This window comes from Crinia signifera, chromosome 1, assembly GCF_055691185.1.
Source record: "Crinia signifera chromosome 1, ASM5569118v1, whole genome shotgun sequence".
In the NCBI taxonomy this organism is placed as follows: domain Eukaryota; kingdom Metazoa; phylum Chordata; class Amphibia; order Anura; family Myobatrachidae; genus Crinia; species Crinia signifera.
This window is the reverse complement of record NC_139217.1, coordinates 76,884,766-76,903,147: the sequence shown is the minus strand read 5'-3', so window position 1 is coordinate 76,903,147 and position 18,382 is coordinate 76,884,766. Positions and strand designations below refer to the sequence as shown.

The 18,382-nt window shown below is 47.4% G+C and overlaps 1 protein-coding gene across 2 annotated transcripts in view; it reads right to left on the bottom strand.

Annotated features, from left to right (window-relative positions):
- SLC30A9 (solute carrier family 30 member 9) overlaps nt 1-17,152 on the bottom strand; it is a 75,335-nt gene extending 58,183 nt beyond the window's left edge. The window contains exons 1-2 of one of the 2 annotated variants that reach the window (XM_083165797.1): nt 17,045-17,152; nt 8,960-9,115 (exon numbers count right to left, since the gene is read on the bottom strand). In XM_083165797.1, coding sequence (XP_083021923.1) covers nt 8,960-9,115; nt 17,045-17,102 — 214 coding nt within the window. In that variant the 5' untranslated portion in view covers nt 17,103-17,152. Of the gene's footprint in view, nt 1-8,959; nt 9,116-16,896 lie in introns of both variants that reach the window. The other variant, XM_083165781.1, reaches the window with a different exon arrangement.
- Nucleotides 17,153-18,382: the final 1,230 nt, after the last annotated feature.

Sequence of the window (18,382 nt, the reverse complement as noted above, 5' to 3'; positions counted from 1 at the left end):
GAGAGAGAGAGAGAGAGAGAGAGAGAGAGAGAGGCAGAGGCGCAGAGAGAGAGAGGCAGAGGCGCAGAGAGAGAGAGGCAGAGGCGCAGAGAGAGAGAGGCAGAGGCGCAGAGAGAGAGAGAGGCAGAGGCGCAGAGAGAGAGAGGCAGAGGCGCAGAGAGAGAGAGGCAGAGGCGCAGAGAGAGAGAGGCAGAGGCGCAGAGAGAGAGAGAGGCAGAGGCGCAGAGAGGGAGAGGCAGAGGCGCAGAGAGAGAGAGAGGCAGAGGCGCAGAGAGGGAGAGGCAGAGGCGCAGAGAGGGAGAGGCAGAGGCGCAGTGAGGGAGAGGCAGAGGCGCAGTGAGGGAGAGGCAGAGGCGCAGTGAGGGAGATGCAGAGGCGCAGAGAGGGAGAACCCTGTACAATAGCTAACATTCGGGAGAATGACAGGTTGGAAATAATAATATATGTTAATTTGAGTGTGGTATAAAAAAAATGTGCTTTTGGGTTTGCTCAGGATTCAGTACAATAGACTTTGATAGAAAGCAGACAATAGGTAATTCTAAACAGATCCATTTATCATCAAGCGTCACTACGAGAACAAAATGCAAACAAACTGATGGATTTTAGGAAAATTAATATCCGTTTGTTTTGCTAATGATGGCAGATGTTTTTGTCTTATAAATCTTATGCGGGGGAGATGGAGCTTGAAGTATTACTGCTTAGATATTCTGCATCTGTAATAAGTGACTAGTTTGTTCCCTTAAACTACTTTTGAATGTGCATGGAATGTAATAATATTAACCATTCTGTGGTGAAGTATAAAGTAATACAGATGCTCATTTTCCTTTGAAAATGCATTTACCCTATAAGCACTAATCTAGGAAAAACTCTGAAGCGGATAGATTAGTTCTGTTCTTTTTTAATATAAAAACAAAACAAAACAAAAAAAAGGCCAACAATGCCTGTTACCGGTGACCCTTCCACCTTTCAAATCTACAAAAGCATACACCTACAATACTTACAACTCTAGCATCATTCATAGCAATGCGTGTGAAATCTACAATGTCCGGCTCTTGCAAAATTTTAGTTCTGTAATAATTTGTGGAGTCTTTTTCACAGTACAGTAATGAATAATCCCTAGTTTGCAGCAGGGCCCTCCTACCTCCAAGTCTGTCTGTTGTTACCCAGTTTGTCTTATCACTGTATACTATTGTAAAGCACAACGGAATCTGCTGCGCTATATAAGAAACTGTAAATAAATAATAAATTAATCCATCCCACAGTCTTCAAATGATTATGGCCCATTGCTCCCAGCTCTCCCTGGCTGCCTCATGACTAGACATAACCTCTCTGCAACCATAAGCATTGTGTGCAAGCACAGGGTAGACAGACAATCACAAAGGCAACACTTTACAGTGTAAAGGTCCCCTTACATTAGAACGATTTGGGCCGATATTGATGTTTCGGGCCGATATATCGTCTGAAAAGTGCCACATCGTGTGCGTTTTCCATCCGATCCACGGCCCTGTGAGAGTCAGATAGGAGCCTCTAGGTTGGTCGTACCGCACCTGTGATATATTGGAATCGGATGGAAAATGCTTTTTGCGTATGCGATATATATATCTTATGCAATATATAGCAGAAAGTTTGACTGACAGTTTCCAGTGCCTCTAGCCCCTGATCCAGCCCATCAGATATATTGTATGGTACAAACTCATGCGATTTATCTCGGCTTGATCAATCGCATATGATATATCTTATGCAAAAAATGACACCAAAGTACCAAATTGGATGGAATTACTCCCGGGAAGGTCCAGGGGGAGTTCAAGGGAAATTGCATCCAATTTCAGCATCAGATATATCGTTCGAATGTAAGGGGGCCTTATGACATTAATGCTAGATAAAGAAACATACAAAACAAACATACAGGACAAAACTAGGTCCAAATCCCAAGTAGGCGTTGGCGGAACAAAGGGCGGCTGGACCCAAAGAACACCCTGAAAAAAAGTTTGAACCTCCGGAACGAGGGCCAACCGTTTTTGGAACAGGATTGACAAAGTCGAAACCCAGCCAAGCCACCTGCATCCAAGAAACAACAACAACAACAGACGGGATAACTTGAAAACCCGAAAGGCCCAACCCTTTGATTCACACCAAGATGCATAGGAGCGCCAAATGCGGTGATAATGAGCCGCCGAAGAAGGCTTTCGAGCCCTCAACATCGTAGGTATCACTGCCCGAGGCACCCCCCTTGCCCGCAGGACTGAGGTCTCAACAGCAACGCCGTCAAATGTAGCTGAGATAGATTCTGATGAAAGAATGGGCCCTGCTGTAGAAGGTCGTGCCTGAGTGGCTGACGGACCGGCTCGTCTGCTAGCATCAACTGGATGTCTGAAAACCAAGTCCTGCGAAGCCAACAGGGAGCAATGAGGATCGCCTGCACTGATTCCCTCTTCAGTCTCTTGAGAACCCGACAGAAGAGTGGAAGAGGAGGGAACAGATACACAAAACTGAACTCCCACGCCGTTGACAGGGCATCGACCGCTATTGCGCCAGGATCCCTTGTGCGTGCCACGTATCTCTGAAGTTGATGATTCCCTCTGGAGGCCATTAGATCTACCTTGGGAATGCCCCACCGAACGGTGAGATCCCTGAACACCTCGGGGTGAAGCGCCCACTCCCCTGGGTGCAGATCCTCCCGGCTGAGGAAGTCGGCCTCTAGATTTTCTATTCCTGGAAGGAACACGGCTGTGAGAACGACCTCCATCCGTTCTGCCCATTGGAGAATTCTTGTAACCTCCTCCATTGCCATCCGACTCCGGGTGCCGCCCTATCTGTTCACATAGGCGACCGCAGTCGCGTTGTCTGATCGAATCTTTACCGGACGACCCTGAAGGTGCTCCTGAGCCAGGAATAGGGCGTTGTAAATCGTTTTGAGTTCTAACACGTTGATGGGCAAGAGTTGCTCCTGAGGCTTCCATCTGCCCTGTAGACAAGCATCCGCGAAGGCTGGCATCTGTCGTTAATACGATCCAGTTCTCTATCGCAACCCGACATCCCTGGCAAAGGTGATCCCTCCGAAGCCACCAGAGTAAAGACATCAGCGCATGGGGCGACAACCGAATCAGTCTGCGTAGCAGAAGATGAGACCCAGCTCCTTTCCTGAGAAGATCCAGTTGAAACCGCCTCAAATGGAACCGTCCCCACATCAAGGCCGGAAATGCAGCCACCATCTTCCCCAAAAGCTGCACACAAAGATGAAGGCTGACCCTGTGAGGAAGTAGGACCTTCCGAGTTAAGACCTGCAGCGCCTGGATCTTGTACTCCGGTAAGAAAACCCTCTGAGCTTCTGTATCCAGGCAGAGGCCTAAAAATAGAATCCTTTGGGTGGGAACCAGAGAGGACTTCTTGAAGTTCATGACCCATCCCAGACTGGTGAGCATCTGGATCGTCAACTAGGCGTGTGACTCCAGCAACGTTGTCGACGGGGCCTTGATGAGGAGATCGTCCAAATATGGAATTATTGTCACTCCACGGCTCCTGAGAGATGCTATGGCCACCGACAGGGTCTTGGTAAAGACTCTGGGGGCTGACGATAGGCCAAACGGAAGAGCTCTGAATTGAAAATGGTCCCGACCGATGGCGAATCGCAGAAAAGCCTGGTGAGACTTCCAAATGGGGATATGCAAATAAGCATCTTTGATATCCAAAGATACCATGCATTCCCCTGTATTCAGGGAAGCAATTACCGAGTGAATTGTATTCCATTTTGAATGGTTGGTAGGACACCAGTAGATTGAGGGACTTGAGGTTCAATATGGGCCGCACTGACCCATCTGGCTTGGGAACCACAAATAGGTTGGAGTAAAAACCTGTGTTCCTTTCCGAGGACGGGACCGGAATGATTACCTGCGACTCCAGCAAGGTCTGAATTGCTAGAAGGAGGCCAGACCTCTTGTCCGCAGAAACCGGGAGTGCAGTGGTGAAAAAACGCCTGGGAGGAGGTGCGTCGAACTGTATTCGATATCCCTCCGACACAAGCCTGCGAACCCAAGGATCCTCCGAAAGGGAGAACCATTGGGTTCTGAAGTTCAAAAGACGAGCTCCCACTGGGAAGTCGCCTAAGGAAGCTGGTAAATAGTCATGCCACCGGCTTCTGGGGTGGCTTGGGCTCCTGGGCTCTGGGAGCGGACTGAGGGCACGCTCTTGGCTCTGGAGCCTCTTGAAGGCTGGAATCCTCTTCCTCTGCCTCGAAAGGAGCGTTGCGGCCGAAAGGACTGAAACGCTGGTCCTGTAAATTGACGTCTAGGTGGAGGACCCGATGAAGGGAGAAACGTTGATTTTCCTCCTGTGGCCTGAGAAATCCATCTATCCAATTCGGGCCCGAAAAGGATATCACCAGTCAAGGGGAGGCCCTCCACGGCCCTCTTAGACTCCGCATCCGCCTGCCATGCATGTAGACACAAGGCTCTTCTAGCTGAAATGGCATTTGTGGAAATGCGTGCTGAAACCAAGGAAATGTCCTTGGCAGCATCACCTAAAAACGCAGCGGATTGCTTGATGTGCTCCGCCAAATGGCGAAACTCCTCCAATGACGCCTTTGAGTCCAAACCCTCAATAATCTTTTCAGCCCACTTGACGTTGGCTTTATTTACCCATGCCGACACTATGGCCGGTCTGAGTTGGGCTCCTGCTGCCGTGTAAATGGTCTTAAGCATAGCCTCCATCTTCCGATCCGAAGGATCGTTTAAGCCCCTGGAACCGGTAATGTAGTCTTCTTGGACAATCTAGACACAGAAGAGTCCACCGGCGGAGGGGTTTCCCATTTGCTAAGAGCCGTTGGATCAAACGGATATACCGACGGAAACCATCACGGTATCTGAAACCGTTTGTCCGGATGCTGCCATGCTGCCAAAAGCTGTTCCTGGTTGGGAAATGGAAACACAACTGAAGCCTTTTGCGAGACACCAAAAGGTCCAGTTCCTGTGGCTCAGGAAGGGGATCCTCCGGCAAATGGAGGACCTCTTTAACCGCCAGGATAAGGGCTTCAATCCCCCCTGGAGTAGGCTCCGCCTCAGGAGGAGCATCCTGTACCTCCTCCCACTCGCCCTCCTCCATTTCTTCAAATGGTACGGGCTCCTCTTCCGAATCGTCCCCCTGCAAAAGCAACTGAAAAGGACGCTTCTGACCTACAGATGCCGCTCCCTGGGACCTATTCATAGACCCAGCCAAAGCGTCGACCGACTTCGCTAGTGTCGAGACCCAAGCGGGTTCTGCTCTGCGGGACTCTGCCAGCTCTGCCGACAGCTTTGACATGGTACCAACAAGTACCGAAGCCCACTGAGGCGTGGGGGCATCTACTAAGGAGGAAGTAGACATAGAATCAGAGCAAGCCTGGCAAACCGTAGATTTCCCATCTGGATACTTGGAAAACTTTACTGAACAAGATGTAGAGGCTTTCTGGGAAGCCTTGGACCTGCCCGTCATGGTAACTGAATGGGTCCAATGCAGCAGCTATCCCCACCAGACAGTTAACAACCACACCACACACACACACACACACACACACACACACACACACACCAGAGCAACAGGACCAAACCTCTGGGGCAGGGAGTCCTAGAAGAGAATAAGCTCTGAATTGACTGTGTTCAAAGAATGCCTCTGTGCCAGCTGCAGCAAGGCTTACAAGAGACCTGTGCACAATAACCTGTGAAGGAAAGCGCACCATTAACACCAGAGTGTGTGTGTGATGTGTAATGTGCAGGGCCGCGCCATACCCACCTCAGTAATATAACGCCCCCTCTCCCCAGTACTTGCCGCCACTGGTAGTAAGCAGGCGCCGACCTCCCGCACCGCTATCTCTAGCAGAGTGAGTGACCCAGCCGGCGTCCCCAGCTGGCTGCTAATTACACTGCCGGAGCGCCTGGCTTAGCATCTCACCCGGCGTTATCAATGGCAGCGTGCAGGTGCGCCGCGCTATAGTGAGACTGAGCCGGCAGAGCAGGAGACGCTAGGGAAGGGATTGAGCAATGCCATACTCACCCTGCTGAGAATTCCACGTCGTGACTGGCGAACCCTTAGATAGGGACAGCAGGAGCACGGAACACACCGCGCAGGCGCCTTCTGGAGGTCCTGACCGGCAACCCGGAATACCAGGGGCGCAGGATTTTCTCTCTTTTTTTTTCTTTTAAATAACTCAAACTGCAGGAGCAGTGAGAACTGTGACCCTGCTCCCTCGGCACAATTTTCTCACTGGGGGCGTATGGGTCTTAGAGGGGAGGAGCTAGACTTCCTTAATTAAATTCAGTTGTGCCTTGCTCCCAGCATTCCCAGCTCTAATACCTGATGTGATCCCAGTGGCCCCTGCTGCATGTCAGAGAAAAATATTAATATTATCTGCTATTACATTGTCCCCCTCAAGAAAACTTTCACTTTAGTCTTATTATTCCACTTTTTGTTTTTCTCCTTTCACTTATATACCTAAAAAAAGTTTTCCCCCCTTTACCCTCTGACTGGGCCATTTTCTCTTCAGCCTGTGCTTTTGCACCATCTGATTACCTTCTTAGCCTCCTTCTGTCTAACCAGATACACCTCTTTGTCCTCATTCTTCTGCGTCTGCTTAAATTTCTTAAAAGCCAACTTTTTTGCTTTCACAATACGTGCTACTTCTTTCGCAAACCACAATGGCTTTCATTTTCTTGTATTTTCTGACCTCTAATTATGCATTCGGCCAGCTTCTATGGGCTGCCGCCGAAGTGAAATCACAGTCTCTGTGCCTGTACAATACAGATGACATGCACCAGGACCAGCCCATGTGCAGCAGTGACGGCCTCGGCTGCAGCTCATAGAAAACAATGAGGCAGGAAGGGAACAACCCCTCAATGGGACTTAGGGATGCCAATCCCGGGGCATTTTTTCAATCCCGGATTTCGGGATTGAAAAATGCTCAATCCCGGGATTCTCGGGATCCCGGGATTGGCATCCCTAAAAGAAAAACATGCCCTGTCCACCCGTTTAATCGACATGGCAGGGGGGGGGGGGTGGACATGGGCGGGCATCGACAAGGGGTGGGCGAGCGGGCGGGCATCGACAAGGGGTGGGCGAGCGGGCGGGCATCGACAAGGGGTGGGCGAGCGGGCGGGCATCGACATGGGCGGGCATCGACATGGGCGGACGGGCGGGCATCGACATGGGCGGGCATCGACATGGGCGGGCGGACAGAGCAGCGCTGCAGCCCCGCAGATTACAGTACCTTACATAGGCGGGGCTGGAGAACATAGCGCTGCGGACGGTGAGGGGGAGGAGGTCAGTGCGGCCGGAAGCAGTCACCTCCTGTGATAGGCTGCTGTGGCCTGCGCAGCGTGACAGTCAGAGGTCACGCTGCGCAGGCCGCACGCCGGGGTCGGGAACAGCCGGGCAGCTTCTGAGCGGGTGCTCAGAAGCTGCTCGGCATTAGACTGCGCGTGCGCAGTCTAATCCCGAAATCCCGGGATTGGATACTCCAATCCCGGGATTGAAATCCCGGACATTTTGGGGCCAAATCCCGGGATCCCGCCGATCCCGATCCCGGGATTGGCCACCCTAATGGGACTGCCTTGGGTGACTGGCAGGTCGGACTTCCAATAGGAAGCCACTGCCAGTCAGAGTGAAGCCAGTGCAGTCTGCATCTGGTTTCACTATAGTGGCGGATTTTGCTTTGGGGGGGGGGGGGGGGGGGTGCAGCCCATAGGTAAAAAATCGCCACTGGTTGATTTCTCGAGTAGTTCTCAGATATGGCCCTTAAACCTCTAAAGGATATTATCCGCATGGATGTTAAAAGCAGAAAGAATTGTTTTTAGCTGCATCCTGAAGTAGTCTCATTGCACTGAACATACATAAATGTATCCGTAGAGCATTTGACATGAAGTGACAGCGGTGAGCTTGGTGTTGTAAGGTCATGTTTGTGTCAGGACCTTGACAGGTAATCACATGAAGAGGAGTCACATCCTATGCATAGTGATTATGGTACCATTTCTAGTACTGACGAAAACAATGTTTTGCCGATAGATTTTAATAGTTGCTCTTAAACCTTTGAGTGCCAACATCTGTGAGATGTACAATATATACGCTGAAGATGCCAGCATTGCTCACATTTGTTATATAAAATACAAATTAAAAATGTTGTGCAAAAAATTATATATATATATATATATATATATATATATATATATATATATATATATATATATATATATATATATATATATATATATATATATATATATGGTAAACATTACAGGTCATTGTGATGAATACAAATCTTTGCTTGGCACAAACTCATATTTTGTCAAATTCACTTGCCACACAAAGGGTTAATATACACATTTATAGTAAGCTTATAGTAAGCTATATATGCCAGCTTCTGCAATGTACTTTCACTTTGAGATGTGACAGTTTTTAGCCCACAAACTCTCCACCCCACCACAGTCCCTATCGGTTCCTACCTCCAATCTACCTTCACAGCTTACTCTCAGCATATACAGCAAGTTTGAAACAGATCAGTCCTGCAAAAATTGGTTCACTTTCTGGTGTGACATCTTTTAGCACACAAAGGAGTAATTTGGCCCATTAAGTGGATTCTAGTGGCGGCACTTCCCCTCATATACAGATAGATTTGCCATCTAAAAGGTTTCTCTTACTTTTTTATGTATACAAATCTAGTAGAACATATCCACATATTTGCATTCTGCACTGAAATCATGCATCCTCTGTAGGGAAAGAGATGCTGCCATGTTAACTGTGTGGTCAAAGCAGAAAGAAATAGGATCCATGTTAAACAATACAATTGTTTTTGCTGTGGCAAATGACCATGGGAAATGGATGTTTATGAGCACAGCTTTACCATGGGATAACATCACACAGACAGGAAAATACTACAAAAGATAAAACAGAAGATAATGTCTGTAATGTAAACCTTAGCACCAGACAGAAGTATTACCTGCGGTGGATTTGTCTGGGGTGCTGGCAGCCTCAGGGGACCCACTTCCTTCTTTCGGCTCATTAGAGGAAAACAATCTGATTTGTGCTTGGACTGGCAGACGACTAGGTGGCATTACACATAAGACCCCTCTACACTTCATGGAGGTTTGCCATCCTGCAAAAGGAAACACTGCCCTGTTAAAATCATACCGATTAAACATAAAAACACAAGTGGCTTTCGCATATGTATAAATGTCTGCACATCATAGGACATGAGAAAATTGTCCTAATATGATAAAATAACTCCTTGAAGACTTCTAATACAGACCATATTGCTGTTCCACAATATAAAACAGATCATGAATGTGGAACTTTACATGTGCCTAAATGCCACAGTGTGAGAGGGAAAGTTTGAAAAAGCTGAGAGCACCTCATCGAAACGCATCAGCGAAACAGCACCCCCACTCCTTCCTTCCCACTGCGGACTGTGGATTACAAAATCTTTTCCACCGGATACCTGAACCAGGGCTATTAGTGGACATTGCCAACTCTTGGGCTAATCAAAGCCGACCTGAGGACAGCAAGCCATCTTCACTCCAAAGGGGACCACTTTGGCTACTGCACGCAATTGTGGAACATATCCCGAATATGTGAGTGTTAAAACTGTCCAACACAAAAAGTTTCCACTTTCTTCATCTAAGTCCAATAGGAACAGGATCCATTTCAAAGAAGGTTAAGCGGGGTGCTTTCACTCAAACCAACTCTCACTTATACCCCTTTCACACTGCACATTTAAAATGGTAATATACCGGCTTTCACCTGCAATGTGAAAGGGGTTTACTGGCTCAGCCTCAGACCAGTTTTAAATACCGTTTCAAAATACCAGGTCTTAAACGTTTAGGCAATGTGAAAGCAGTACTAAAAAATGACAGCATGCACCATTTCAAATGCTTTACATAGTGTATTTTATTATGTCTATTTCATAGTATTAGGTAATAAATTGTTTTTAATTTTACTGTGTGTACCTCCTTCCTCAAAGCGCAGTTCAAATGTTCTTTTGTAATAAGAGGGAGGCATTCAATCCAGGGTCCCGTCTGTCGTTACATCCCGGCAGTCAGGACCCTGGCCCGTTCGCCAGTTTATCAGCAGGCGGGATACAATGTCCCGCCTGCCGATCAGCAAAAAGGGGACGTGTCAACAATGATCATTTTGACACCAAGGGCCAAATGTAATACGGTGTGAGAATCTGAAATTGAGAAATTTTGGAAGACATTTCCCATTTTTTTTTTTCAAAAGCGGAAATAAATTACATGGCAAAATCAACCTGGTTATCAGTGTAAATGATTGCGGCTTTGTAAAAAATATGGCAAAACTCTCCCCAAATCTCTCACTTTCGGATTCTCACACCCAATTACATTTCGCCCCAAATGTGGTGTTGATGTGTGAAATGTCAACATTTTGCAGGGAATGTAGGGTTAGGCTTTTGAATCAAAAGTATTAAGAACTAATGTAACATCAGAAAATGGAAGTATACACATTTACAAGTCTCAACAATTTCATGCATGGAACATTAATTGCTATTTGTATCCCAGCCCAGTCTCAGTCTGTCAAAACTCAGAAAAAAAAAAAAGTGAGATAATTAAGTTTTAAATGAAGATCATAACCAACATATTGGGGGGAATTTAATAGTAGGAGAGATTCAGAAAGTGATAGATTTGGTTAAGAAATCTCCAGTTTTTTTAAAGCGACAATCATTTACACTGCAAAACCAGTTTTCTTTTGAAGTGTAAAGGATTGCCGCTTTAAAAAAACTGTTGATTTCTTACCAAATCTCTCACTTTCTGAATCTCTCATCCTATTAAATATACCCTATATATCTTTTTTTGCCCATTGATATTTTCTCTAAATAAAGGTTATTTATACAAGGTGCCAATTTGAGAGAGTAAAGAAACAAACTACCGTTTAATAATATTTGTTCTTACTTTAACAATCTTGATGAATCATCAATTAACAAAAACAAACACCCCCCCCCCCCCCCACACACACACACACACACACAAGCTAATGGTGTGTACACACCTGCGACGTGCCGTGTGATGCGATCCCCGATGCGATCACGGCAAGCATGCGATGGCATACAATTTTGACTATATAGTGCAGATCTGCATTATATAGTCAAGGCAGCCAAGACTTTCTGCCGTGCGATACGTGAGCGCGCATCGGGATCGCAAGGGTTAAAACCCGTGCGATACCGATGCGATTCTGACTATATAGTCTACCTGCAAATCGGCCTTGCCACCTGTACACAATGCACTCATCTTGGACCTTATTCAGGTCCGTTCGCACAGCCGTGTGCATTCGCATGGGGCCGATGTTTTCTCTTTGCGCTATCCTGCGCATTCGTCCAAACTGTTCACTGGGTGCACACACCCATCCTTGTGAGCAAAGAGCAGGGGGGGGAAAGCCCATTAGCATATGGGAATGGCCAGGCTAATGGGCCAATGACGCGGGTGCGGGAGGCAGGCAGCTGACATCACCAGATGCTCTGAGCAACCTTAGATATGCGTGCACGTCCGACTACATTCGATGGTCGGCGACCATCAAATGATGTGGGTGTTCCCCCGCAGGCTGCGAATGGATGTTTATGTACAATATCCATTCGCAGTTAGTGCGAACATACGCGACTTGCAAATGGTGGACCAGTATACATCCATTCACAAGGCGGGATCTGGTTAACTCTTAAGGACTCAAATTCGCAACCGAGCGAATCAACCAGAATAACCCCCTTATGTATACCGCTATAAGTGAACTGGGTCTAAATCTCTATCAGAAGGCAGCGGTCTTGGCTACCTCCCCCCCCCCCCCCCCACACACACACACACAGTCAGTCAGTCAGTTGCTTACAAATGAATCAGCGCAGTCTTATGAAGTGGTTTTCTCTTATCTGCATACCTCCCAACTGTCCCACTTTTCACGGGAACATCCTTTTTTTGGGATGTTGCCGCATCCTTCCCGTGGCCGCCAGTGTTGGGAGACCCCCCTGTCACAATCTCCCCAGTCCCGCATGCGCACAATGTCTATTCTACAGCCTGAGGGGCTGGGGACATGGGCAGCAGCTCAGAAAGACGCTAGACATGCCCCCACAGCAGCGAAAATGGGGCATGGCCTCGCTGGTATAAGCAATGGCCTGTATCGCTAGACCACGCCCCCCCCCCCCCAAAAAAAAAAACAGTTTGGGAGGGTTTTTTTCCACACATCTTTGGAAACTTGAAATCATGCTCTTAAACACAATGATGAGGCCTTTAGAACAACCCCAAAGCAGGGTACACACTAGAAAGATGTATTGTTTGTTAGACCAGCAGACGATGATGGGTGTGTAAACCAGATATGTCAACATCGTTCACATAGTGTTCATTCTAGCACCCGCCATAGAAACATAGAATTTGACAGCAGATAAGAACCACTTGGCCCATCTATTCTGCCATCTTTGAAAACCCATGCAGTTGCTCTTCCCTGCCTGAGCTCTTGCTGTCTGATGTGGTGTTTGCATATCAGTGCTGATATACAGACCATACTGTGCTAGAAGCACTACACCAGACAGCGACACCCCAGGCAGGGAAGAGGAACTGCATGGGTTTTCAAAGATGGCGGGTGCTAGAATGAATACTAGTTCACAGACATATCTAATCAACCCTGTGCTGCCTATGTGTGCAGATGACCTACTCATCCTCCATATGTGGATGCAGGGACCGCCAATACTGACATCACAGCTGGGCATCCATTAGTGATGTCTGGCCTGACATATAGCTTACCGGATTGGCTGCTCAGTCAGCACAGTAGCCAGTTGGCTGCTTTGTCTTTCTTGTGAGCACACAGTCGATGTGCCTTCTTTTGGATACGCCTTTTTGAAATGAATGTGGAATGTAAACCTATGGTCATATGAAGTCAATAATGCTGCATCCAATAACCATGCCACATCCGAATTAAAATTAATTCTTGAGAGCATGACAAACTTAATGATATAGGACCCGCGTGACTGCTGGTGTGGGTAGAAAAACTATTATACTGTATGTCAGTCAGAAGTCTGCCATAAAGGGATCATAGTGCAACCCTGTGTAATATTTACAAGCATAGATTATTTTAAAAGTCATTTCACAATGGCCTCAACACGCAATTACTAGCTGCAAGATGAAACCAGTCATCTCTGGTTGCTGGTTTGGGCTGGCTAGCAACTTGTAAAATTCCTATTGTGATAAACAAGGTTTTTAGAGTATAGTGGTTACAGGCATTTGCTTAAACCAGGGCCTAATTCAGTATATCTGCTTAGCGAGCCCCTTAACGCTGCACTGACCTAACGCCTGCCCCCCCCCCCCCCCCCCCCCCCCGAGCAATATAATGTTGCTCCAAATCCTTATTTAAGAGCCCATAAGTACCAAGAAATAGTGCCCACAAAGCTATGTGCTCCCAAACCGGGCACTTTTTCATCATGCCCTAACTAATGGTGGGCACCAAAATAATACTTGAAGCGCTGCCTAAAGAGCTGATTTAATCTGACCAATAATTTACACACACAAAAAAAAAAACACAATAGAAATGAATGCTAAATAAGCCTGTTTCAGTATTTATTCTGATCATCTTTCAAGAACAGTCAGTCCCAAGTTCTGATAATCACATGTGCAGCGGATCACAAGAATTGGATATGGTACTATAAGTAATTTGCAACCACTCAACTGAATAAGTAATATAATGCGATAATAACACAAAACAAGGTTAGCCTAGCACAGTGCAACAATCATGTGACTGAGCTTTGTTACATACAGATCATGAGGGGTCTAGAATGCTCTGGTCAGGGCACAATTTCCAGCATCAATACAATTAGCTTCACAGTATAACCAAGGCTACTGCTTCACTAACAGCAGTAGCCTGTTGTCTAATTTTTTTTTATTTTACTTTGTCCACGGCTAATGTCATTTTTTTTCTCTCCATTTTCCCAGTTGTCCATGCTTTGAGTGCCAACATTGCTGTGAGCGATCCTCAAAAGATCTGCTAAAAAATGCCAGCGTCGTTCACAGCGACCGTTCTTTTAGTATAAATACAAATTTAGCCAAGTCAATTTATTGCAGCTAAGTTAAATATTGCACATCATGTGAGTGATGCTGGCATTTTTAACGGACATTTTGAGAATCTCTCACAGCAACATTGGCACTCAAAGGAGGGTAATCAATCTCCCACAGCCTGCAGGGCTCTATTCATTTTTAACGGACATTTTGAGAATCTCTCACAGCAACATTGGCACTCAAAGGAGGGTAATCAATCTCCCACAGCCTGCAGGGCTCTATTCAATGCTGACTTCCCCAACAGCATTGAACAGGTGATCTCGGCAGAACGAGCCTGACTTTACAAGCAGTTGGTAATTGACAAGCTCCCAGCTGCAGAGTGCCGATTCCCGGCCACGTCCCCTTCTCTGCAGGCGGGACATTGAATCCTGTGTGCAAAATCTCGGACGAGCAGACCCAACATTGAATACCCCCCAAAGGGTTAAACAATATTATGCAGCTTCCGTTCTTCTATTTCCTTGAACAAAACATTAGTGACCAGAAAAATCAACGTGCACAGTTCAACCCATTCATGTGGGCCCGGACCTTACCCCAACGCCTACCATACTGAAACCCATCACAGATGGGATCACTTCTTAGCAGACAACTTCCATTTTTCCAAGTAAAAAATAAAATAAAATAAAAAAAGGTACTTGTGTATTATCAGGGCGCCCACTACGCTATTTGCATAGAGGGCTATTCACGGTAGTGAAATCGCATTGCATCGCATGCCATATTGTATGGCATGTGATGTGATGCGATTTTCTTATCTAACGTATTCACTGCTCTGTGTCAGTGAATCCATTAAAAAGATAGGATGCGATAAAAAAAAATCGCATCGCATACCATTATTGTATGCCATACGATTCGATGGTGTGTGATTAAAAATCGCATCGCATGCCATTATGGCATGCGATGCTATCAGATATTGATTCTGAATAATGCCATTTAATGGTAAAATGACATAATGTAATTTATTTTGGACCCCCCCACTATCCACGTCATCCCGAAGCGTGGCGAGCCCCGCAAGGGGCTGCGGTACGCGTCCAAGCGACCTTTTCATACCCCCACTATCCACGTCGGCGTGTAGTTTATTTTATATAGCGCGGCGAGCGCACCGAGCCCGAAGCGTGGCGAGTGCAGCGAGCCCCGCGAGGGGACGCGTAATAGATAACATAATACGCGTCCGCCCGCCACGTTTCGGGCTCGGTGGCTCGCCACACTATATAACATCAACTCCACGCCGACGTGGATAGTGGGGGTATGAAAGGGTCGGACGCGTACCGCAGCCGCTAGCCACGCTTCGGGATCACGTCGATACTGGGGGGGGGGGGTTGGCATTAATATGTCATTATATGTAATTTAATGTTATAGTACATTAAATGCCATTATAAGCATCAAAATCGCATCACATTGCATGCCGTTATGCGATGCAACGACGTTTGCGTACGTAGTAAATTCAGGCGCCCTGATAATACACAAGTACCTAAAAAAAGTACTAAATAAATTCTATAAAACAGAATTTGACAAATTGGTAAATAAGGACATGGGTCAGCTAAATGGTACTGCAGCTTTCAGATTTGTTTGGATGAGTGGGCTTGTATCCAAGCCCACCCGGCTACTGGTTGGCAGCCTAGAACTTCTCCATTTTAATCTACACCTGAGGGGTAGTGTTCCCACAAGGCTCTTTAAAAATGCAAAATGCCCCCTGCTCTTATGGTGGTTTCCCCCTGAAGCAGTCTACCCTTATTTGTCCCCACCTGGGTACCACAGTGTGTGAAACTACAAGTCCCATCATGCCTGGCCACAGTTTTGCTATCAGGGAATACTAAAACCATGGCAAGGTATGCTGGGATGTGTAGTTTCACAACAGCTGAAGGGCCATAGTTTGGACATGCCCGGCTTAGACACATGAAATAGGTCAGGATGGCGCGATGGCCAATAGGGTTGGAAGGTCGGCACAAGCATTAGGTTGACAGACATGATGTGTTCACATTTTTTGAGCCGACAGACAAATATTTCATGCCCTACCATCCACTACCGCATGGTGGGAGAATAAAAGTGTGCCAAGCACAGCAAGGCACCGTGCCCGAAGCATGGCGAGCGCAGCGAGACAAGCGAGGGGACACTGTACACTTTGACTGTGTCCATGTCAACATTCAGGACAAAAACCATGAAAAACTCAGGTCAACCTTGTTACTGTCAATTTTATGCTTGTGTCAACCTTCCAACCGTGTCAACCAGTTTCATTTGTCGACGTAAGCCATGACTGCCTTCAGTCTGATCCATACCATATTTAGATTTTACATAAAACCCCAACCAGATATATGGTTCTCGTCATATACTGACAATAGTGTTTGTTATTCAGCTCTGCATAAGCTTTTCTAAGCAGCAGCAAGCAGGATATGGACCTTATACAGCAGTCAGCCATAAATGATGGATACACTTAATGTTTCTTGCAATTACTCGTTTCTTTAAAGCTGCACCTTCCCTGCCACAACAGCATACATAGAAATAACCACACCACATACAATAAAAAGGTTATCTTCTGTAAACAAAGGGCAACCTTGGTTGCAAACCTGATGATATCGCTAGCAGCAACATGTATGCTAATGAATGGCAGAACAGTGTTTATTCCAGCCACCATTAACATTGCTCAATGTGTGTACAGAATTCAATATGTCAGCCAGACATATCAGCTGGGTACACACTGCTCCAATGGGACAGGGGATGGAGATATACCTGTGGTAACACATAATTATTAGACATCTACCAGCTGATGTACTATACAGACCAGACAGAAACTCACATGCCGCTCCGACAGGCAAGCTCAGGATAGATGATACACAGACCAACTCACCGTGACAGGCCCGCCCGCCGCCCGGCCGCATCGCGTGCAGGCGCAGGTAGAGGCCGCAGAGTGAGGACCAGCCCCGGCTCTGTGCAGACACCCCCGCCATAGTCCCGGACTACTAAGTGCTCCCTCTCCCTGCTAGCGACACACTCACTGAGCCCATACAGCTGACTGTGATCCGGGCCCGGCAGGATAGAGCCAAAACGCAGCATCAACGTGTTCCTGTCTCCCAGCAAGAGGACATCTTTCTGTAGACCGCGCCGCTGCTCTGTAATCTGTTTGGTCTTCAGAAAAATGGCGTTAGTGCTAAGCTAGGGAGGCCAGCACGAATGCATCACTAGGACATTTTTGATAAAGTAATGGCCCTGGTTTCTCTTGCAGACTACCCGCACACGCGCACTCATTTCCTTAGCTGGAAAACGTGCGACGAGTCACACACAGTACGTATTATATCATGATCACCCTAGCGGGGCTCCATCTGAGGGCGTGGCTTGTGAGATTGCCCGACAACGTCTGGTGCTAACACTCCGACAACCGCAACACACAGCCTTTATTAACAACAGGAGCAAACAACGTTCTCGCACTGAAGCAGATTTATCAAAGCTTGGCATGAGATAAAGGAGTAGATCATACCTTTAAACTGCCATGATTAAAGCGGGGACTAAGTAAAAACCGGACCCGGATAAGACACCGGAACGCCGGACCAGACATCAAACTCTGCATTCCGGAGCTTATAGTGTCTGGTCCGAGGGGTGTCCCATGCGGGGGTGTCTTGTCCGGGGGGATGCCTGTGATTGCTCACACCAGGGACATGGGGAAGGGGAGATTACAGCCTCCCCGTGTGGTCTGGACCGTTCCAGTTTTTATTACACCCCCAGACCATGCGGTGAGGCTGTATTCTCCCCCCTCTCCTCTCCCAGGTGACAAGTGCAAGAGCAGCCTCATCAGATGGAGCACCCCCGGACAGGACACCCCCGGACCGGATACTACAAGCTCCGGAAAGCAGAGTTTGATGTCCAGTCCGGCATTCCGGTGTCTTATCCGATTCCGGATTTTACCCATACCCTTTAAAGCGGGACAGTCAACTATTTGGATACTGTCCCGTTGTCCCACCCGCGGGTCGCGGTGTCCAGTAGGGATGGCCATTGACACATACCAAATCTATGGTTGCCATCGATGGCTTTAAAGCAGGAACCATCGATGGCTATAAAACATTGTACCAGGAAAACCACCCCGGTCTGGACATCAAAATCTGCGTTCTGGAGCTTGTAGTGTCCGGTCCGAGGGGTGTCTTTTCCGGGGAGATGCCTGTGATAGCTTTCACCGGGACATGGGGAAGGGGAGATTACAGCCTCCCCGTGTGCTCCGGACCATTCTGGTTTTTGCTACATACCCGGACCATACAGGAAGGCTTTATTCTCCCCCTCCTCCTCTGCCTGGTGACAGCTGTCACGTGAAGCTTCCACGGATAGGACCCCCCCACTCCCCCCGA